General features: G+C 36.2%; 1 protein-coding gene across 2 annotated transcripts in view; it reads left to right on the top strand.

The window, feature by feature from the left end:
* LOC120419379 (netrin receptor unc-5-like) overlaps positions 1 to 25,030 on the top strand; it is a 434,660-nt gene that overhangs the window by 203,190 nt on the left and 206,440 nt on the right. For both annotated transcript variants that reach the window (XM_052708539.1, XM_052708538.1), the window contains exons 5-6: positions 16,473 to 16,669; positions 21,397 to 21,475. In XM_052708539.1, coding sequence (XP_052564499.1) covers positions 16,473 to 16,669; positions 21,397 to 21,475 — 276 coding nt within the window. The remainder of the gene's footprint in view (positions 1 to 16,472; positions 16,670 to 21,396; positions 21,476 to 25,030) is intronic.

The following is a 25,030-nucleotide window of genomic DNA, read 5'->3' as shown; positions in this document are numbered from 1 at the left end:
TATTTTTGGTCATAATTAACGCCATCCAGAAAAGTTAAAGAGATATTTCTCAAGTGCTCGTTTGCCATGGCAGTGTTACCAGATTTTCAATCGGTGGCCTTTTGGAATAAGACTTTAAATAACTCTCTAAATATTAATTAAAACATTTTTTTTTTATTTTGAGTTATTTTAGGGGATATGAATTGTCATCTTACCAGAAATTGTAAAAATGGTCTCTGGCTATGATATTTTAAATTTGTTGATTTTATTTTTAATGTCACACCAAATTTGCAACCTAAAAGTACTATAGTGAAATTTTCATTAAGTGAACCGTTTAAAGTTATAACAGTGATCAGGTATTTTTTAATTAGTTTTTTTTAGAATTTTTAAATAAGTTCTCATGTTTGCCCATTTTTGAAAGAAATATTTTTGATAAGCTAAAAAATCCCTACTTTTTGCTTATTGATTTTTTTATACGTGCCTTTCTTACTGGAATATGGCCAGGCATGGACCAAATAAAAAGATTTTCTCAGTTGCCATCGTTTATTGATTACCGGGAACTAATGGCCCAATTTTCAGAAAAATTATGAAAGTTTTTGCACTCTTCAATATTTTTTTGAATTCTTGAAGCTTTAACATTTTTTTATTGAAAAAGTCGAAAATTTAACAAAATATTTATTTCCGATAAAAAAAGAGCTCAGCGGGCAACACAGAAAAGATCGAATTTTTCCTGTTTTTTATCTTTACACGATCATATCTTGAAACACTGCAACTTTATTCAAAAAAGTTACTTTAAAAGGTTATAACTTGTAATCGGTGTTCTTTATAAAAAATAACTAAAATAGTTTTTGATAGCAAATTATTATTTTTATTTAAATATGAAGCCAAAAAATCACTTTTTTTTTCAAAAAATCATAACTTGGTCAACAATTTTTTGCACTTTTTGCAATTTTCTGAAAAGATGGCATTTTAACTTATGTAACCTAAAAAATAAAATAAATAAGAATAGTGTGTTTTCAAATACCAATTTTTGGTGACAAAAAGTGATTTGAAAAATCAGCTAAAAAATTTCCCATTCCCAATTACCGAAGACACCAAAACATTATAAAAAATCCTTCAGAAGATACAGATTTTGAATTTTCACGTAATATTTTCATATGGACAGCTGCCAAATTAGTATAGAAATTTATATGAACAAACTGATGATGCAAAATGGCAAACGGAAGGCACCCAAAAATTAAAAAAATGCCAGATTTAAAATGCAAGAGAAAACTTAGCATAATTTCGATCAAAAAAAGACTTTGTTTACAATTGACGCTTAAGACTTCATGAAAACTTAAAAAAAAAAAGCAAAAAAAAACTAACTCGAGAAATGACTTTTATTCAGATTTTGGATGTAAATCAATTTGTTTATGTGTTTTTTATTGTATTTTAATGCGACTGAATGTAACAAATTAATTATTGAAGTCTTTAAAAAATATTAAAAGTCACCAAAACAATAATTAGGTCACGCTACGAAGGCGAAGATCTACGACCCTACCGTGATTCAGCTGTAGAGAACCTGCCCAAGATGCTTTATGACCCTTCTGCGGTCAGATAAACCCCGACACGGCAAACCTCCCATTCAACCCATTCAGGTGAAAGGTACAAAACGAACCTACAACGAAAATATTTGTTATTCAAATCATCCACAAATAATGATAATAAACCCAATAACATAAATAATAATAAAAAAGAACGTTCCGCGCGACGGAACGAACCGCGGATTACAACGACGAGGCCCGCTCGATTGTAGACGGCGACAAAACGATGCGACAATGGCCAGAGACCCCTTCAAGGGGAGGTGCAGCCTCTAACGGTGCATATCTGGCCGGCGCGGGACAAGATGTCGTGTCGTGTTTTAATGATATGACGATGGAGTTGGAGACCTCGCGAGGAAAATTTGGGTACCTCTCCTTTCATTTGTTAATTTTCATAAATTATCGCTGGCTGCCTGCCTGCGTCGTTGACTCTGTCGTTTGCATGTGAAATGAGCCCTGTGTGTGACCCTTAAGTCGTGTGCTTTGTTTTGGAAGGCAGATAAGCGGGGTGGAGGTCGTCGGTTCTGGGCGAGGTTAAAGGCATAATCTGAGATAGCAGAGTACAGGTTGTTCATTAGGCAGGTGATTCATTCCGGAGAGTTTGCTGGCAATGCAAATCAACTAGCCGAGATTGTTGAACGGTTGTGTTCAACTATGTCAAAAAGGTTATTTTTTCCGATATCATTTTTTATTATTTAATACGTAGAAGCTTATTTCTGTTCAACTATTTCAACATAGCTTAAGCGTTCCCCCATCAAAACCATCTCTTCAGAATTCCACTTTGTGCCAGAGTAAATTATTCTGCATAATTTAGTACAAGCTAGCAACCAGCAATGACACCACTCAAGCTTGAAACAAAGAGGAAAATTTCATTTCAAATCGATACCCATCTCCTTCAACACAACTCACACAAACCGTCAGTCAGTTGATGTGTACATTCTTCAGAAGTTTTATGCTACAACTGCTGCTGCTGCTGACTAGTTCCGTCTAGGAAGACCATATGTGAGCCCTTGAAGGGTGCAATGTCTGGGAACCCGTCTGGTTTCAGTGCCCGCCCCGTAACGTAATTATTCAAAATAAAGAAAATCAATTTACTAGTCGATACTTGCTTCCTTTCTTTTGGAAACATCTGCTGCCCTCCAGAGTGAGAGAAATGAAGGGTCTCCCCCCGTTTTGTGGCTTGTTGTCCCAGAAGAAAAATTTAAATTTTAATGCTTGTAAATGTGTGACACAAGATTGATTCTTTTCAACTTTTTCTAAAACTTCACACATGGTCCCAGACTCAGAGACCCTCAAAGTGTGATTGACATCTCGCGAGCAGGAACAATCGTTTCCCACTACCCGGTTCCTACCACAAGAATTGAATCACAAATTTTCGGCGCGTCCCAAAAGTGCCAGCAAGAATGGAAATGAGCATTGGCTGGCGGGGTTGAACATTTGAAATTCAATGTCGAAACTTGCCAGCCATGACGGCGTCAACGCGAAAGGGTAGGCTCGCAACCAGAAAAAAAAATCGAAAGTGATTTTAATTTAGCAACGCGCTACGATTTCGGTTCTGGGGACGTACTTTGGCAGTTTTACAGCTCCCCGGCAAAAGTTGGACGAAGCCGGCAAAGGAAACTAGAACAAAGTCATTTCGGATGGAGCAGAGTTTTTTTTTTTGAAGAGGAGTTTTAAGGCGGATTTTTATTTGTCTAGCTTAAAGGAGGAGTTTATTTCTGAGTGAATTGTAGGGTTTCAGAACTTTGAGATGTTTTTATTATTTAATTTATATTGAAAAAAAAAATGCCTAAAAAACTATTTGAAACAAAAAAAAATGCTAAAAATTATGATTTTTTTCTGTTTCAGAAATCTAATAAATTAAAATTAATATAATTGAAAGAAAATTTTGTTCAAGAGCGTTTAGAGCGTCCAATTTTCCGAGGTTACCAATTCGCGGGAAACGAGAAATTTTTTAACAAATTCCCCTGGAAATCTCAAATTGTATAAAATAGTATTTAATGATCAAAATAAGTGAGAAAGTCGATTGATGCCTTAACCGCCAGTTAAAAAAATATAAAAAATTTCTAAATTTAGAGGCTGTCTTTCAACTTGTACAAAATTTAAAAAAAAATATCATTAGTATTTTTTGTTAAGAATTACTATTTTTCTAATCATCGTGTTTGGACAGCAAGAAAAATGAATCCATGCTTCAGAACCATGAAATTGCTACTAAATATACTGCCCCTGATCGCATAAATGTCCCATATGCATTTTCATCGATTTCGAGTAATTGATGCAGTTTAGTTCAAAATTGTGTGCTCTTTCGAAAGAGCCTATAACATCCAGTACTTTGTTCTAGAAATCAGGAGGAAATCCAGTTTTTTCGCGAAAACTTAACACGTAGCCTTATGTATGGGACAAACTTCAAATGCGTTTTTCTCAGCTTGCTGTTTTTGCATATGGGACATTTATGCGAACATGGGCAGTATAGCTCTATGAACAGTTTGAGATAATATAATAAATATTCACGCAATAAGCTGAAAAGAAAAAAAATCATGAAAAAAATTGTTTTTGTTGGCATATTTTTTTTTCAGAACAAATCATACTAAATAAATAAACAAATTGAAAATTTGCCTTTTAACTTTTTTTTATGAAATCACAACTCATAGTTTTCAAAAATTAATGATTTATTTAGTGAATTAAGCTAGTAAACAACTTAGGCTAAAAGAATTTTCAAAGCAAAAAAAGTAGTTAAATGATATTTTTTAAATTTTCATCAAATTTTACCATGGTAAAAAAAATCGTAAAAGGATTTTTTTGGTTTTGGCGGAAAGATTGCAACATTTTTTGTTTAAAAAACTAACCAGAATCATAAAAGTTTATTTTCATTCCATAATATCGTAATTATTGTTGCTTAACAAATAAACTAGATTTATTCCCAGTTGTGAAAGCTTCAGAAACTAATATTATCTGAAGTATAGCTTGTAAATAAATTTTAAGGTGAATTGATAAGATTGAAAAGAACAGTAAATTATATAAAATAAAACAAGATTTACTTTTTTCATTATTTTTTTGTAGTTTAGAAAAAATGTGCAAAATATTAGGAAAATTTTCCGAGAAACGGGAAGTTGGACGCTTTACAAGCATTATATCTTTTCTACAAAAACAAAATTATCTTGTATTACCATCAGGGATGGAATAATCGCAAAAAAAAATCTATTTTGCTTGCGAACTTTCTTCAGTCGCGAATGAGAGAGGAGACGAAACACACAAAAAAAAATAGTTCCCGATTTTTCCTGTAAAATTCCATGTAAAATTGCATGTTGACTAGTAGAAAATATAATGCGAAATAAGACATGATTTGCTTGCAATTTCTTATCGAGTGAAAAAGAATACTGAAAAGTACTTTTTGCAACTCCATTGTGAAACTACTTACTTTTCCTATCATTCTCGAATGACGAGACAGCCAAAAATAACAGAATCGTAAAGTAATACTTTTAGAAACAATGTCTGAAATTTTTTACTTTTCAGCACTCAAATGAATGCTGTAAAATCAGACTTTTCAGCACTTTTTTTGGAAAGTAATTGTTTTCAAAATAATTTCAATTTGAACGGTGAATTGACAAAACACATAAAGGTTTGACATAAAAGCCGTTCTAAGGGCGTTATAACGGAATCGACGTAACACCTTATAATGTGGCCCTCTTAAACCTTGCGGTTTCGTCAACGGATCCACAGGCGTGTATCGTTCTTTTTGCGACAAGACTCCGCCTCCCGGGTCTCCTAAGTGTGAAGGTATGGCACGGGGAGAGGGCACCGAATACCTATATTAACACTTAGAAATTTGTGCGTCCGCCTCGGGATTCGAACCGGCGACCTCTGGATTGTGAATCCAGTGCGCGGTCCGATTGATCCACACAGGCAGAATAGGGCGTTATAGGAATTTAAAAAATTGGTTTGCAACTCGTTGCAAAACTTGACTTTTTCGGCACTCGTCGTATTTTTCGAACTTGATAAACCACGTTGGATAAATGTACGACTCGTGCTGAAAAATCTTCCATTTGAGTGCTGAAATGTAAAAATTTTCAGCACTTGTATCGAAAAGTGATACTTTCGGATTCTGTTTTTGGTTTATGACACTTATCTTGACCGAAAATGAGTTCGATTTGCGATGCCTTTTCGTTGGGTCGCAAAATTTTTCGCGTCCGTCGCAGTGTGTTTTTCGTTTTTTTTTTCGCGTGCGTGTGTGCGTGTGAAGGTGCGGCTGGCTTTGGCTGTCCCGATGACAGTTAGTCAGTTCGATTTGCGATGCCTTTTCGTTGGGTCGCAAAATTTTTCGCGTCCGTCGCAGTGTGTTTTTCGTTTTTTTTCGCGTGCGTGTGTGCGTGTGAAGGTGCGGCTGGCTTTGACTGTCCCGATGACAGTTAGCCAGTTCGATTTGCGATGCCTTTTCGTTGGGTCGCAAAATTTTTCGCGTCCGTCGCAGTGTGTTTTTCGTTTTTTTTTCGCGTGCGTGTGTGCGTGTGAAGGTGCGGCTGGCTTTGGCTGTCCCGATGACAGTTAGCCAGTTCGATTTGCGATGCCTTTTCGTTGGGTCGCAAAATTTTTCGCGTCCGTCGCAGTGTGTTTTTCGTTTTTTTTTCGCGTGCGTGTGTGCGTGTGAAGGTGCGGCTGGCTTTGACTGTCCCGATGACAGTTAGCCAGTTCGATTTGCGATGCCTTTTCGTTGGGTCGCAAAATTTTTCGCGTCCGTCGCAGTGTGTTTTTCGTTTTTTTTCGCGTGCGTGTGTGCGTGTGAAGGTGCGGCTGGCTTTGACTGTCCCGATGACAGTCAGTTCGATTTGCGATGCCTTTTCGTCGGGTCGGTAAATTTTTCGCGTCCGTTGTCGATGTGCAACAACAACAAAACCCTATCATACCATTTCATCTCGATACATCGTAACTCGTCGTTCGCAAAGTTAATCAGTACCTCACTAAACATCAATCATTCAAAACTCGTGAAATCATCTCAAGTTAAAAATTACACTGTTTAACCCTTCAGTTTTAATTACAAATGATTTTGGTTCTATCTTTCCACAGCCGGCTGTCTAAGACTAGACCATTTCATTTAAAATTTAACAACAGATAAACGGGAAATGTCTCATCCGCAGCCTCCGATTGCTTGCCTTGAGAATAATACAAAATACCGTTAAACAAACACTATGATTTTATGATTTTGGGTCGCATCATCATCTTCTATGATGAATCCTGACCAAACACCCTATCCTACTAACAAGTTTTCAGGTTCCTGGCGCTCGTGGGGTGTAAGCACAGAGTAAATCAGCTGCCCTAGTAGCAACCTGCGCTAACTAACATTCCCGTCCCTTAAAATCGAGGTCTACAAACTGACATGGCGGGCGCCGTTGGTGGCCAATGACTGTTACCTATTCGCAACTGATCTAGCTTTAGCAATCATGGTGTTTTATCTTTTCAGCGCATTCATACATGCTGTTGATAAGGGAAACACCACTAGATCGTCGAAGCCTATAATCAGTAGTGCTGAAAGGATATTACGGTTCTGTTCAGCAACGGAGGGGCAACCATGGGTGATCTCTCATGCTCATGCTATGACACTTATCTTGACCGAAAATCACATTCCAGAATATAAATATTAGAATTATGTAAAATTTTGTATTTAACTCTTGAGTAATTCTCGCTGAAAGTGGACCACTATTTACACAAGGTGCTCAAAAATCAAAAGGAATGTACTTTTCCAATAGCCCCCACCAAGTTATGAAAGAAACCATGTTTGGTTGGTTGAATTTGTCCTCACCTCGGCGCCACGAAGCTAAAACATTTTTTTTAATTGGTAATTTTTTGACTTAGGTGCGTCTACAAAATTGCTAATAACTTTGCAAAACTTCAACGAACCCTTGATGTTTAGGGGTGTTTTGGAAAGGAAATGAGCAGAGCTTTCGAATGCACTTGTCAGAAAAATACCGTTCCATACATTTTTTAGCCATAAAACAACAATGTATTTTTAAAAGTCATTTTTGAAGGCCGGCGCCCCGCTTTATCGAAAATCTGACAAATCCATTCGAAAGCTGAGACGATTTCACATAAAGGACCAATAAATCTAAGGTGTATGTTCCTCCTATCTTTTTAAATCTAATTTTGATTCTGAGAGCGCAGCGCTCCGTTCGTATTTCGGGCGCCCAAAATGTGGCATTAGCTTGCCCCAATTTAAGGTTTTGTCAAACAATATAGGTGCTCACTTTTTAAATGATAGTTTATTATCCAAGGATCAAGATGCACTATCGATAATTGACCAATATTTAAGGTTTTGGGTTCTGCCAGGCAATTTAATGTCGAAAAGTTGTTTTTGTTTACTTTTTTGTTGTTAAATGCTTATTTACAATTGGGTGGACATTTTTACAGTAAAACTAATGAATGTAGCATGTAGGAAATTTCACCACGAACATTTTTCTCGAGGAGAAAACGTAATTTCGATACTCCAACGCAAAGATATTTGAGTTTTAGTTAGAAAAAAGTGCCAATTTTACAAATTTCCCAGAATTAACAAGCACGGCCTATTATTTACATGCGGCATATGTTTTGGAAGCCAAAGTATGGTTTCTAATAGTTATTTAGGTCGCTGAATTCGGATCTGCAATCAAATTTCAGTTAAACAGTGAAATTTCTAGCCACACCCAAAAGTTATTTGCGGTAATATGCTGCTCACGGATTTTTTTATGGAGAATGTTTTTTTCAAGTTCTGATTGTTTTGAGAATGTCAGAAAACCTCGTTTTGTGATTTGGCTGGTTTCAATGTAAACTTAAAAATAATTGAAAACTTTAGATTTTTTAGGATTTTTTTTTATGATTTTGTGGAACGATTGTATACGTCATTCATTAATTAATGACGATTTCCATAACTTTGCAAGTAATAGAAAAATCGCTCCCAACCATTTTCACTACATGCAAATAACATTTAGGCGTGTCTCAAATATCACTGTTCACTGTTTATCTGAAATTTGATTGCAGATCCGAATTCAGCGACCTAAATAACTATTAGAAACCATACTTTGGCTTCCAAAACATATGCCGCATGTAAATAATAGGCCGTGCTTGTTAATTCTGGGAAATTTGTAAAATTGGCACTTTTTTCTAACTAAAACTCAAATATCTTTGCGTTGGAGTATCGAAATTACGTTTTCTCCTCGAGAAAAATGTTCGTGGTGAAATTTCCTACATGCTACATTCATTAGTTTTACTGTAAAAATGTCCACCCAATTGTAAATAAGCATTTAACAACAAAAAAGTAAACAAAAACAACTTTTCGACATTAAATTGCCTGGCAGAACCCAAAACCTTAAATATTGGTCAATTATCGATAGTGCATCTTGATCCTTGGATAATAAACTATCATTTAAAAAGTGAGCACCTATATTGTTTGACAAAACCTTAAATTGGGGCAAGCTAATGCCACATTTTGGGCGCCCGAAATACGAACGGAGCGCTGCGCTCTCAGAATCAAAATTAGATTTAAAAAGATAGGAGGAACATACACCTTAGATTTATTGGTCCTTTATGTGAAATCGTCTCAGCTTTCGAATGGATTTGTCAGTTTTCGATAAAGCGGGGCGCCGGCCTTCAAAAATGACTTTTAAAAATACATTGTTGTTTTATGGCTAAAAAATGTATGGAACGGTATTTTTCTGACAAGTGCATTCGAAAGCTCTGCTCATTTCCTTTCCAAAACACCCCTAAACATCAAGGGTTCGTTGAAGTTTTGCAAAGTTATTAGCAATTTTGTAGACGCACCTAAGTCAAAAAATTACCAATTAAAAAAAATGTTTTAGCTTCGTGGCGCCGAGGTGAGGACAAATTCAACCAACCAAACATGGTTTCTTTCATAACTTGGTGGGGGCTATTGGAAAAATACATTCCTTTTGATTTTTGAGCACCTTGTGTAAATAGTGGTCCACTTTCAGCGAGAATTACTCTCTTGCGAAACTTGATTTTTTCAGCACCCGTCGTATATATCCAACTCAGTGGAAACAACTCGTGCTGAAAAATCTTTTCGTAAAAAGAAACAGGAAATTAATTTCGATAAAAATCCTGCACCCATAACGACCCAAAACCACAACATTTCACAGTGCCAGGGTGTTCTTCCTCTCACCATAAATTTGGTGGGACCTCGTGCCGCTGAGCGGCTGTCACGGCAGAGTGTGTGTTTCGAAAGTGAGAGCAAAACTCAAAGCAAAACCAGCAAATGAACATCAGCAGCAGCAAAAAAATAAAAAAAAAAGAATCCTACAACATCTGCAGTTGATTACCATCAGGGAAAAGTTGCTCGTCGTTTTTAATGGGCGTTCTTTCTGCTTTAGGTTCTTCGCTTCCTTCAAGTCCGCCTCAACAACGACGACGACTTCACCAAACAGTAGTTGAAGAACTACGACGACGACCAGGAATGATAAATTTGTGACATTCATAATTACATAAATTAATCTTTTACTAGTTTCGACGCTGTTGTTTTAGTTTTTCTTCGGTGCCAAGTTGTTGTTTGTTTTATTGACTTTCTACAACTCTACACAGCAACAACGCACCCCTCCCCGAGCCCAGAGTGAAAAGTTCTTTTCGGGTGAAATTGAAAAATGTGCGCCGACTTTTCCACTGTTGTTCGTTAATATTTTATCACCTTTGGACGTTCCACGACTACTGCCTCGGAAAAAGGGGGAGGGTGCTCCTGGAATGTGACTTTCGCTCAACTTTTCGACGACAGTTTGTCGTGTTTGTTTGAGCGGAGACATGTCAATGTCTCACAGGCCTAGTTCGTTCCAGAGTGGGATAATCTTATTTGCTGTGTGAAAAATCGGGGACATTATGTTACATAATGTGTGTCATTAAGCAGCAAAGTTGGGTTCGTTGGGAGCGTGTGAGAAGCTACAAGTTTGTACACGACCATGTACGAACATTAATTTTAAAGATTCATTAAAGCCGTGCAGATTTAGCGCAACTTTCTCCCGGAGTTCAAGCATTCCAGCGCTCTCACCACGTAGTCCTGCATACTTGACATAACTGTTTCAACGCGGCGCGGATTAAAGGCACAGTCCTTGCTTCAAGGACTAGCGCTCCTCGCGCGTACTCGACACACACAGAAGTATCCCCGGAAGGCATCGTTGAGACCCTTGAGAAACTCTCGCGCCGGGTAAAAAAGGGGAAGTTCCGGGCTTTCTTTCCCCGGCGATAAGATCATAAATTCGTTGGTAGCAGAGTGTAGGATTTCTTAGCCCGGGGGAAAGAAACAAAGAAATTTATACATTTCATAAATTTTAGGAACCCTTTTTTCCTGAGAGCTTCTTGCCCTCAGAAAAGATGCACTTTTTGTGCAGCGTTGTACACTTTTTCCGGTCGTAAATACCTGGAAAAAGATATATTTATCCCCGCTTTGGGAAGGTCTTCCCCGGTATTGCGGTAGCGCCGCACAAAGCCGGCTTGAATTTGACACCTCGGATTCTGTGGTTGGTGAGATGTTTTGTCTGAGGACTGTCTCGTGAGAAGGGGTTTGTTTAAGAAACGTGTCAGAAGCAGTAACTCCTCGAAATATGGGTCTTTAATTGAGGGGCTGAGGGTACGATGGGAACTGAACAGTACATGAGGGAAGAGTTTTAAAACAACTCAGTTATGATAACTAAGAAGACAGAAGGTTGATCGAGTGAATTTCTAAGCAAGATTCGGTATGTTGATAAATAAAAAAATATTATTTATCCAAACTGAAGAACCAATGATTATTTTGCTGTGTCCTGATAAAAATCAAAACTCTACACGGAGAAAAAAGAGTTCCTAAAATCGTGAACAAGCGTTCATGGAATTGGGAACCACGAACAAAGTATTCAAATCCCATGGTACGATTTTGACCGTGAAACGTACCATGGGATTTGAACACTTTGTTCGTGGTTCTCATTTTCATGAACGCTTGTTCACGATTTTTGGAACTCTTTTTTCTGCGTGCAAGGATTAGAAAAAAAAATGAATCTCAAAGATTCTCACAATCTCATATACTCATCGAATCCAGATTTGCAGAGATTTCAAGAATAACAGAGATTCCCAGAACTTGATTTTTTTTCTAGAATCTCAAAGATTCTTAGAACCTCAAACATTCCCAGAATATCAAAGACTCAGAGAATCTCAAAGATTTCCATATTCTCAAATACTCATCGACTTTTAAAGATTTCCAGAATCTCAAAGACTCCCAAAGTTTCAAAGATTACCAGAATACCGTGGCGCGGTGGTTAGCGGCTTCGGCTGCCGATCCCTAAGTTGTATCCTCCTGGCCTTCTATCGGATGGGGAAGTAAAACGTCGGTCCATTTGCGTAAAAGAGGTTTTGGGTGACTCACCACACATAACCTTCGGACGCCTAGAAATGAGCAGAAACTTGCAACAGAGACCACAAAAGACCCGGGGGTCGTTAAAGTGGATTACTTTGCTTTGAAGAATCTCAAAGATTCCAAGAATTTCAATGATTCCAAGGATCTCAAAGATTCCAAGAATCTCAAACATTCTCAGAATCTCAAATACTCATTGAATCTTACAGATTGCCAGAATCTCAAAGACTCCCAGAGTCTCAAAGATTACCAAAATCTCAAAGATTCCTAGAATTTCAAAGATTACCAGAATCTCAAAGATTCCAAGAATCTCAAAGTTACCAGAATCTCAAAAATTACCAGAATTTTAAAGATTCCAAGAATCTCAAAGATTTCAAGAATCTCAAAGATTACCAGAATCTCAAAAATTACCAGAATTTTAAAGATTCTAAGAATCTCAAAGATTTCAAGAATCTTAAAGATTCCACGAACCTCAAAGATTATCAGAATCTCAAAGATTACCAAAATCTCAAATATTCTCAGAATCTTAAAGATTCCAACAATCTCAATGATTACCAGAATTTCAAAGATTCCGAAAATCTCAATGATTCCAAGAATCCCAATCATTCCAAAAATCTCAAAGATTCCCAGAATCTCAATGATTCAAAGAATCTCAATGATTCAAAGAATCTCAAAGATTCCGAGAATCTCAAAGATTCCGAGAATCTCAAAGATTCCAAGAATCTCAAAGAAGCCCAAAAATCTCAAAGATTCCCAGAAGCAGCTGAGAGCTCCTTCCTAGTCATCTAAAGATCTTATTCCTGACATGATCCCTTGGGGATTATATGTTACTTTTAGTTTTTGAAATTATAAAACTTAACGATGCACAGTAAAAATGTGTTAATTTCAAAGGTGTAATTTTGGAAGGTTGAATATTACCTCTTTTATGATGTAATTTTACCTCAATTTATTCTGGAAAAGTGACATTACACCAGAAAAGTGGTAAAATTACACATTTTCAGAGGTAAAATTACAATTTTTTTCTGACTTAAAAGATGTACCCCTTCACAGATGTAATATTACCATGATTTTTTTACTGTGTACGGAGCCGGAGTAGGCTTATTCTCAAGACTTTTGTATTTGAGTTCTTGTTGGAGTCACTGTATATTCTGCTCAATTTAGCAGCTCTGATTTATACAACAAAATATGATAAAAGTCTCATTTTTCAAAAGGTGAAAAGGCTACACAGCACAAACTAATGTAAATTTGGAAGGTGTAATTTTGGAAGGTTGAATATTACCTCTTTTATGATGTAATTTTATCTCAATTTAGACTGAAAAAGTTACATTACACCAGAAAAGTGGTAAAATTACTCATTTTCAGAGGTAAAATCACACATTTTTTCTGAAATAAAAGATGTAATACTTCCCAGATGTAATATTACCATGATTTTTTTTACTGTGGAGGTTTACAGACTAATCAATATCAACTATAACTCCATTCGTATCCAGGTCACTTTCATTGTCAAGCATCATAACACGGCGTTCAACTTCAAACAAACTTACACAAATTAAGGTTATTCAACAACGTCTTCAACTCCGTGAGAAACTCCATCCACTTTACAAATATTTTCCCTAATCAATCGATCGAAGTCTCGTCTCATCGTGCTCGCGATCCCGCCGAAAGAAAGCACCCAGTCAGCGCTCAAAAATCGTTTCAAGTACCACACCACACCAAACAAATCCAACCATTTATCGTAACTCTGCGACGAACCGATTATTTGTACCCTGAACAACGCTGTACGAATCAAGCGCAAGCAAAAAATCCTCTCCACTTTATAAAGTACCTCCCCCCCTAAGCGTTCCGCGTAATTGTTTGATTAAACACTTGAATACAGCCGAAAAGAAATCCCCCTTCCCCCTGAGGTCTGCCAAACTCGAGCCCCGAAATCAATTTGCCTCTGAATGGAACCGATTTTGTCATGGTCAATAAAAGTGGTTACGAAACGATTAACCACCGGGCAGGGCGAGACGGAGGAAGGGAGGTCCATCATCAAACATCGATTCGATACAGTTTAAAGTTGAAAAGCATACCCCTCGGGGCCCCGTAACTTCCCAGTGAATGTGGCCTTAATCGTTGGACGGCGGCGCGAATGAGTTGCTCTTTTTTTCCAAGTCTTGTGGTCAGTCTTTTGAACTCGGCAAAACGACGACGACGTTCTGTCAAAGGGAAACCACAAGCAACAACAGATGCGATGTGTATTAAAGCAATAAGGGGTAAATATTTGGACAGTTATCGAAAATTTTGAGGGTACATGTTGGGTTTCGGTAAAGTTTTGTGTGAGTTTCCTTTGAAGTTGTGGTCTCTGCGAATACCTTTGGGTGTAGATCGGAGTCGATGAAAACGCAGACGACGATGACAAGAGGATGTTTGCGTATCAAGAGCTCAAACTTGGCCGAAGAATAGAACCGAGAGGCTTGGAGGAGGTCAATATTTGGATTGCATTATGAATTCACTCTTTTTTGGGGTTTTGTTGGTCAGGTCAAGATCTTTGCGCTTTGTTTTGCTTTGATACCAGATGAAGATTGTTTGCTGTTGCTCACCTTGGAGTGTTTGATCGGTGTGTCGTACAAGGCGATTTTTGACGATTTTTGAGTGCCTTAATATCGTTCTGGACTATTCAAGAAACTGAATTAGTTTTTTATTTGGAAACTGTTTGATAATTTGACAGAAAAGTGTTTAAAAAATTCCGGTTATTGAATCTTCAATAAGATATCATCTACAACATCACCTTGTATCCATGAAAATGTTGTCCTTTCAACCGGTTTATTTCTCTACTACTAAAATTGCTTCAAAGATCAAAACGCAGCTGCTCGGTCCATACAATAATTGCGCTTTTATCTGGCCCGGACCATAGTAGATTCAATTTTCGCCCAACAAAATTGTCCCTTCCTGGAAAATTTAAGCTGCACCGTCTCGGATCGTCCCGAGGGGGAAACCAGTCCCGGAGAAGATGAAGACATGATGAAACAACCAAGCAATTGCAAAGGCGCATTGTTCAAGTGGCAGCTTCCGAAACAAGGCAAAACATAAGACAGAAAAAAAAAATCTATGAATAAAATATCAACACAGTAGTTTTGCTTGGGTAGGGTAGGGCAATCCCCCGGAGCGTCTGGAGAGTGTCCTTTCGGGTTGGTGTCTGGTTTCTTGAAAAATTTGGACAAAATGTATCGCTCGGAGTTTTACAAAGGACAAAGACGAGATGAAAATCACCGAAATAACAAACGATGTGACAAAACCGAAATAAAAGCATGACAATGATCAAACTCGCACAACTGTGACAGCTCCCCGCAACAGATTCGTTGAGCTCATTTCAAGGTCCAACCTCAAAGCCGACGTCCGTCGAAGTTTCGGGGTAATTTGCCTATAAAGGAAACCACCACCAAATCCGGAGACCCAGATGTGAGAGATTCTTATCGCCGGGTCGTAGCGCGTTCCACGGGGACACGCTTCTGAAGTAGCTGACGAGATGAGTCGGAGACATTTAAATATAAAGCATTCAACGGGTGCTGGGCGAGATTGGCAGCTGCCAGAGTGGACAACTGTTCCTGGGAGATTAAAATTAACATGTAAATTATGATTTTTAAAATGAGGAATAGGTATGGAGACGGATTTTTCAATTGTTGGTTTTTTTTACATATTTCGAGAGATTTCAATAAGATTCTAAGTTATCCTTTATTTTACCATGAAACATCGAGTACAGTCCAGGTGAACACAATTCTGTCAACTACCAATTCTGAATGTCAACAAACAATCAAAACATAACTCTACCTCAAATTATCAAAACCAAAATATCGCTTCAAGCCCCAATCAAAATTTCATCAGCTACTACTCCAAACAAGGTCGCGTACCACCCAGGTGATACCTTCGGGGGGTGCTCCTTCAACAACAGCCCATTGACCGTTGATAGGCCTTTCAGCCCTTTTAATCCCCCAATTCTCACCGAAAATCAACTCAACTTGACCCGGGGCAACGCAAACATAAATATACCGCACAACATCAAAATATCAACAAGCGAGGGGGTGGTCCCAGGTGGTCACACACACACTTGAGCGGTTTCTGCACGTGACCACCAGAAATTACACGTTGACTTGGGTTCGGGGCTACCCGCTTTGGGAAGAGGGCGAGGGAGAGCACTTGGGAACGGCACTTTCTCATTCAAATTTTTCATCGATTATCCGCCGCGTACGGCGTTTCTTGAGTCGTTGACGGTGGCTACCTTATGATTGAACAGGGAAGGTTGGATTTTACGATCCACATGTAAAAAAAAGAATTGTTGTAGTCGGTGGAGTCGTGTCTTTCTTAGAGCTGTAGTCCAAGTCAGATTTATTGAATCTCAAGAAGCTCCAGAAGCTAAACAAGTATTGGTTCAATATATCGTACCTTCACTGTACCTTCTTTCTCCACCTTCGCCGATCCCGCGCGAAATGTTTACCCAGATTTCTCATGCGAATGCACTTTTTTCCCTCCTCCTCATATACCTATATTTTCATTTCCCTTCTGTGTTTTTCTTTCTCCCCCAGACATCAAGCGGCAAATCAACATCTCGCCCAGGTCGGTCCGCGTCGAGCTGGGTGGCCGCGCCGAGATCATCTGCAACGTGAACGCCACCCCGGTCGCGAAGATCGCGTGGCACAAGAACGGTGCCCCGCTCGTTCCGAACCCGCCGGTGGTCATCACCGTCGAGGACAAGGTGCTGCTCGCACACGTCACCATGCAGGTAATGTTGTTCGGCGCGGGATAAAACAAATATTACGTGAGCGGGGGATCGATCAACCATCTGTTGAACGGGGGAATCTTAGTTGGAACGGGGGTATTCCTGTAGTTAGAAGGCTGAACCTTTTCTTTGGAGATTCGTAAAAATTGTTTCAACATTTTATTTAAACATTCTGAACATATTTTTAAAAATTTAAATACTTCGAAAAATTCAATTTTGTTAAAGTTCTCAATACTTTCTACAGCGTTTTCCATATCAACAATATCGTTTCAACCTTCAAACCTATTTTTTACCAAGGTTGAACAAGAATGAACCCATTATTATCCAGAAGCGTTTCTATCGAAAAAACCACTAAATTATCGAAAAATATATTCTACATTTTTCACGTATGAACTGGCCCCATTTGCTCGACCCAGTTTCAATTTGTAACGCTTATCTCCTTTTTGGCGTAACCCTAACAGCGGGAGAGGTTTCTCAAACCTGTAACGAGACTTCCATGGTGTCTGATTTTGCCCATGTCGGCAGGAACGGACACAATAGCAGGACGAAGAATTGGTCCTTTTTTGCGAGGAACTGAGTAGAGCCTTTATTCACTGTTCAAAAGACCCAGAAAAAAAGAATTGAGGGTGGAGACCGGTTGACGAAGGATGATTTATGTGCTCGAAAGTGAGGATGTATCCTTTGGTAAGGAGAAGACTTCCGAAAGGTTTCTTTTTTTAATCATAATAATCAGGCTCGGTTGGATATGTGTGCCTCTCTGCTTGGCTGAGTTGGATCCCGTGAAGCAATGATCGTTATCAAATCAGGCGTGCATGTTTGCGAGTAGGGAGATTCGGGATGTTGATGTGCGGAAAAAGGATCATGCAACAGTGAGCCTCATTTGGTAGCCAAGGAGAGATAATAGATTTGGAAGACATGGGAAGTAGAGAGCCTATCCAAGGAGAAGCGAAATATTGCTCTCAGGGTTCCGATCAAACAACAAGACCTTTCACGTTACATTTAACTTTTTTTTTATTGAAGAAAAGATTTTATAAATGTAATGTATTTATAAATTTATTTCTTTATTTCTTAGGGACAAGTGACCTGCCTACACGGAAAAAAATCAGTTCCCAAAATCTTGAACAAGCGTTCCTGAAATTCGGAACCACGAACAAAGTGCTCAAATTTCATGAAAAAAATGCAATTTATTTGAAAAAATTTCGTGGTTTCGAATTTTATGGAAGCTCATCACGATTTTGAAAACTGATACACAAATAAAAAAACATTTCTAACCTCAGTTTAAATGGCCTAGAGTGTTTAAAATTTCTTCAACAACAATTAATTTCCCTCTTACAGGTTCACAATGAGCAATATGATCTTGAGTAAAGAGTTTCAAACCGGTCGATTTGTGTCATTTTACATTTTTTTATGGTTTTTCTATTACCACATAGCAAACATAAACTTTGTTTTAGTCTTTGAAAAAAGTATAAAATATTTAAACATTTTATATTTTTGATAATTTAAAATTGTCAGAATTTTTTTAAACCCATTTTGTTTTTTTATATAGAAATTTTTGCTGCTTAAAAAACAATATTACTCACAAAAACATTTTGCAGTCTGCGAATTCACAAATGTTTGTAACCAAATAAAATGTTCGGATTAGCCGTTTCCGGGGTTGCCTTCCTTCCTCAGGGAAGGCTATGAAATCACTCGAAAAATTAACTTCTGAACATTGTAAAAAGGGTTTTTTCGTAAGAAACCCCGTCTTGTTATATATTTAAGAAAAGTATTTGAAAGACCTTTCCAATGAGATTGAAGATCTGATAACCCTATCAAAAGTTATGAGTACTTATATAATATTTTTGTACTTTATTTCGATTAAAAATGATGTCCGGATCCATCATGCAACCCGTCATTTGTTGGATAATTGAAAAAGCTTTTAAATTACATACAAAATCGAAGATCTGGCAACCCCATCAAAAGTTATGAGCACTTAAGTACTTTTTGTACACTTTTTGGAGGCCGAATCTCAGATAAAAATGATAATGAAAATGATAGCCGTGAATATCATGCGACCCGTCGTTAGTTAGATAATTAAATAAACCTTTCAAATTGCCCTAGCACATTGAAGATCTGATAACTCTATCAGAAGTTATGAGCACATAAGTGATACAGTACTTTTCAGAAGCCGGATCTCAAATATTTTGATGAAAATATATATTCTGACAAGCTTAAGGTGAAGCCATTGATCATTTTCGAAGAAAATTGATCATCACTATAAAATATTCTGTATTAAAAATCAATTTAACAAATTTCAGCACCAAAAGGAATCAGCATGTGCCTGTTTTTGCCTTCTTGAAGCCACTGAAGGAATTTTTGTTCTAAATCAATTGTGCTTCAAAATTTATATAATTTTGTGGCACAGTCATTGACGTCCTAGTTGGCAATCATTGATCAATGACGATTTCCATAACTTTACAAGGAATGGGATAATCGTTAACAAAAGGAATCAGCATGTGTAGGGCACTATTCTAAACAACTTGTTGAAGGATTTTTTTTCAAAATATTGAAAGCGATGCAAAATTTATATCTTTGAACGAAAAATCATGACAATGATGGAAGTCTTCACGTTAAGCTCAAGATTAAAGATTCTAATTATTTTTTTTACTTTCTTTGGAATTAAATTGAATTTGTATAGGTACTCTTTATATTTTTTCTCACCTACTTTTAAAAAAATTGATATTTTTCAATAAATGATATTTTTCAAACTTGTCTTTGATTATTACGAAATTTTTTTATATCGATAATCGTCAAAAAACAATAATTATATATTTGTTTTATCTTTTTGTATTTGAGTCAAGAATGTTAAACAGTTGAAACTCCGAGTTAAATTATTACAAAATGTGAAAAATAATCTTAAATTATTTGTGCCATGACTTAAGCAATTCTTTAGCCATAATTTAACAGTAAATCACAAATTAATAATCTTGTTTATCTTTTTTTATTATTTTTTAAGAATAGAACTCTCTTTGTTCTTATGCTGACAATTTCCAATTGATTTGAAAGAAAAAAATGTTTGTCTGATTTGAATTAATAATGTATTTTGATTAGTTTTTTGCATGAAATTAAAAGAGTTGGAGTTTTTTCGCTGTCGTTTTTATGATTCAAAACTTTCAAAAGGTTGAATTAATTAATATTGTTACATTTACGTGGTTTATAACCTACAATTAAAGAAAATGCAAAAAAACAAATATTTGAAAATCAATCGCAATTGTTAATATTTATTTCAAAGCTTTCTCTAATAATAGAATTCAAGTTTTTGTCCTCCCCGCCTCTTCAAAATTTCTTCAAAAAATCTGGGGACAACAAAAATAATTGACCAAAATAAAAAAAAATCATGAAAAAAATCTGTAAATTTGATTGTAAATAATTAGGAATCCATTGTATAACGCTTATTTATGCGTTTTTAATCAAACAAAGTATGTTAAATCCTTGAACAAATTTTGAATTTATGGACCACAAATCGGTACAAAACATAAAAGTTTAGGATTTTTGTTCATAAATCCATTCATAATTCGCATATTATTGATAGTAGCATAACTATATTTTGAAAAAAGTGGATTTTGCGAAAATCTACGAAAATTGCCATTCTTCGGACCACCCTAACACGGCGTAAGTCACCCTAATGGCCAAACAAAAAAATACGGGTCTAATTATTTCGGCCAAGGATCCCCCAGAAAAATTTTGAGCCCGATCGGAGAACTATTTTTCGAATCATGCTGTTTTTGTGGGGAATTGCATGTAAAAATCATTTTGAAAATTAAGCTTGAAATTTAAAATTTAGTTTTTTCATCAACCTTGACCAGAGCCATGTGACAAAAACTTTTAATAAAGTTTGTACCAGCCTTAGTACAAGAAAGATACTTAATTGGAATTGCAAATTTTGTTTTCTACCATTTTTTATAATATGATGAAAGGGAAAAGTTTCTAAAATTTCTTAAACCAGGATAGAAATTTTTCAATTCACTTTTGAACTTTCTGTAGGATGTTTAGAACTGAGTTTTGCACATCGTTGATTTTGAAAAAGTATTATTTTCAACTTAAATAAACATTATAAATGTTAGTGGCTCAACACAACACTTCCATGGCTCTTCGAGATCCAGACTATGCTACACTGTATCATATGAACTCCCAGTTCACACAATACCTTTCACGGAAAGAAGTCTGTCCCTCGTTGCATTGTTCGAGTGTACATTACAACTCTTCCTCGCAGGCCCAGGTTTCTCAAGAATCCTCACAAAAGGCGCCTGAACGAAAGATGAAAAAAAAAACTTTTTCACCGCCCATCCATTGTACGCTCCTTGAGCCTGCTTTGTATCCTTTCACGTTTCTTCAGAAGAAAGGACACCTTTCCATCCATCCTGCCTTTTCGCTAATGGTCCTTCCTCGTCCGGGGCATTTTCTCACAGATTATTGCACAAAAATGGCAAACGCCAGACGACCCCTAACTCGAGCAGTAATCTGCTACCTCTAATGCCACACGCGCAGGGGAGTCTTGCCCAGGTCGTCACGAACAATGGTCAGGAGGGAAGAACTTCCAAATTTTAAGGATGCTGTCTCGCTTTAATTTTTTGCCTCTTTCCTCGTTCTCCCTCAAGATTCCCTTCTTGATACTGTTGTAATGCCACTTTTGATGTTTCCTTTCTCTAAACTCTTGTTCTTTTTTTTTTCTTTCTTTTTTCTTTCTACAGGACATGGCCAATTATACATGTGTTGCGGAGAACATTGCCGGCAAGCGCGTCTCGGAGCCCGTCAGTCTCACTGTCTATGGTAAGTGCTCTGGTTTTTTTTTCTCATGTTTTACTTTCATTTAAAACCATTATGCTCTCTTCTGTGAGGGGGGCAAGACTAATGCTGATAAAGGGCCACAGCGCGCAAGACAAGGGAAATTTATTTCTCATTTGGACACGAAATCAAGCGGCTGGAGGAGAAGGGAAGAAGTGTGCGGCTTTTGTGTGTAAATGATGCTGTTTTCTGGAAAAGTTAATGCATTTTCAAGTGGTCGACGCCTGATAGTACACCACTACTGTTTGTGCGCTGTGGTCGCTCCGACAGGCTGGGAGCTGCTGTTGATGAGCAGCGAATGAAAGGGACATAGGATGAGTGATTCAAGAGTGCAATTTGTGGGAATTGAGGGGTTGGGTGTTGGATGACGGCTGTTTTGTGTCCAAGTTGTTGGACACTTAAAACAGTTCATCTACAAAATTGTGTTTCCACGAGTTTGTTGAAGTTGTTTTTCTACCAAATTTTAATTTTATCAAGTTTTATTTTCTAGCCAATAATTTCAATACTTCTACAGTTTATAAAAGAAGAATTATGTATTTTAACGATAGCGCTGCAAATGTGTTTCATAGTTTGAGTCGACCCCTCCAAATTTGTTGTTAAACATTTAATCAACTGAAAACTATTATAAAATTTATTTTCAGTTTTAAATATTTTAAGATTATTGAGAAATATCAATTCCCAGTACCGTAAAAATATTTTCGTCAAAACATAGATTTTTTGAAAACTCATGATTTTGTATTTTTTTAAACGGGCTGAAACTTTTTAAGTTCCTTGCGAATACTTACTGAAGGCAGTTTGCATCATAAGTTTGTCTATATGATTTTCAATACAAATTTAGTATCCATAAAAAATGGTATGTGAAAATTAAAACACGGTATGTTTTGAAGGATTCTTTTTAATTGGTTTGCTGTCTTGTGTTTGTGGACTAAACCTGAAAAAAAAACACGGAAATTTGTTTTGCTCATTTTAAAAATTACGTTTTGTTCCTCAAAATTGGTTCAAAACACTATTTTGTAATTAATTAATTTTTTTAAATGTTTCAAGGGACATAAAATTCCAAAACCCAGACAGGGCAAAAAATCTTTGACCAAGTTATGATTTTTTTTAAATTGGTTTTTTAAGGCAAAAAATATCGACCTAACTCTCAAATTTGAAATTAAAATTTTCAATCCAAGAAAACTCCAGTTAAACTTTAAGAAGTGAACCATTTTCAAGATATAGCCTTGTTTATGTAACTTTTTCGAAAAGCCGTAGTTTATCAATGTTCTAAAATAGTGTCCATACCCATAAGATTACGAAGAGAGAGAAAATTTCCTACATTTTGCTTTTAGATCTTTGTTTGTATGACCTTGACCATGCAAAGGTTAACAAAGTGGAAAATAAATGTTTTTTTTTTCAGTGTTGCTCTCGATATCTTGGGATCTAATGGTCCGATTTTAAATGTTAAAAGATCAAATTTTTGTGAAATGTTTTGCTTTTTTTAACATTAGAGCAGTTCTCTACGGAATCGGAGTTTTTTCTTTAATTTTATTTTTTTTTATTTTTTTATTCGGCTAAAACTTTGTTGGTGCCTTTGGTATGCCCAAAGAAGCCATTTTGCATCATTAGTTCATATAATTTTCCATAAAAATTTGGCAGCTGTCCATACAAAAATGATATGTGAAAATTCAAAAATCTGTATCTTTTGAAGGAACTTTTTGAACGATTTGGTGTTTTCTGCAAAATTGTAGGTATGGATATGGACTACACTGAAAAAAATTATACACGGTAAAAAAAAATTTTGGTGATTTTTAATTTCACTTTTTGTCACTTAAACTAGATTTTTTCAAATTAGTGCACATGTTTGCCCACTTTTGAAAAAAATATTTTTGAAAGGCTGAGTTTCTCTATATTTTGCTTTTTTGAACTTTGTTGATACGATCCTTAGTTGCTGAGATATTACCATGCAAAGGTTTAAAAACAGGAAAATTGATGTTTTCTAAGTCTCACCCAAACAACCCACCATTTTCTAACGTCGATATCTCAGCAACTAATGGTCCGATTTACAATGTTAAAATATGAAACATTCGTGAAATTTTCCGATCTTTTCTAAAACAATATTTGCAAAAGGGTTTTACATTAAATATTACGTCCTTTTGAAATGTAAATCTTGATTTTAAAATCGAGTTAATTGGAAATTCTAAATTTCCTAAAGAGTTTCCTTAGAGTATTGACGAAAATTTTAGTTTTGTGAGAAAAAAAAAGTTTTTGCAAATTCAAAGTTTTTGTAAACGAGCCCAAATATGCTTAATATGATTATCAATGCAGAAAAAGGCATTTTAGATTATTTTCAGTTGATTAGACTTCTATTTCCATTGACATGTTCAAGTTTTACGAAAAAAAATTGCCATGATTTATCGTACCATTTTTTTTAGGAGGGGTGTGATGGGAGGGGGAGCGGGCACATACACATTGAAAAATGTTTGCAACGGCCTTACTTCAAATGTTTCTTTTTAATCATAATTAAATGTTTGTTTGACTAAGGTCAATAACTTTACTAAAAATATTTATAAATTTAGGGCCAAGTGAATGAAAACTATAAAATTTGATCAAAATTTATTTGAAAGTGTATTTTTTTCATAAAAATATCAAATTTTGTTATCACCAAAACTAATTTTGTAGCAAGAAACAATTTTCCTAATTTGTTAAAAAAAATGTTCTACTGATTATGCCTTTTAATCTGAAAATATTTTTGATTTCTGTTTATTATTCTTTTTTTCAATGTTTCCCTTACTACACAGCACAATAGTTGAATTTTGGAAGGTTGAAAAGTTTAGTAATTTTAACAAAAAAATTTGTTAAAATGTGAACCTGATGAAAGTTTTGCAGTTCCTTTTGTAATATTACACTTTTTTTTACACGAAATCTTTCGCCATTTTCTGATGAATATTGTTATAATTTTTTTCTGTGTATAGTTAACTAAACTTTTAAACTTTGAAAAACATATTAAAAATTAAATTTAATTGTAAAAAAGTTGTTTTGCTTTTACTGTGAAATAGCCATAACTTTCTTGTGTGAAAAAAAATCGAATTGCGTTTCTAGTTTATTTTTTAATATCAGCTTAGGTTATCATAATTTCATATAAGTATAATATCTAACAAGTCTACATTCAAAATCACGTTCACGTTTTTTCACGAACGACCTTCTGAATTTATGAACTCAAGCTGACGATAGAAATATCCCTCTCAAAATAAATTTCCCAAAAGTTGTAAAACCTGTCACCCAAAAATTTCCACTTTGAGGGTACCAATCCTGGTTTTACGATTCGCACACGCACATCACCGTGACCTTTAACAATCGTAAAAAGGCAGACATTTCACACGATAACATCAACAACTAGACGCGAAAAGAAAACGCAACACTCTTCCCTCTAACAAGCTCCGACATCCCAGAATCTATGAACTATGCCCGGACAGCATAACTCTTGTCAAAAATGTTCTCTCACCTGTCAAGACGCGAGGCATCCCATTGTCGGCGGCGACGTCCAACATTTTTATGACA

This window comes from Culex pipiens, chromosome 2 (genome assembly GCF_016801865.2).
Source record: "Culex pipiens pallens isolate TS chromosome 2, TS_CPP_V2, whole genome shotgun sequence".
Lineage (NCBI taxonomy): Eukaryota > Metazoa > Arthropoda > Insecta > Diptera > Culicidae > Culex > Culex pipiens.
Note: the sequence above shows the minus strand (reverse complement) of the source record. Positions and strands in the feature narration are given on the sequence as shown.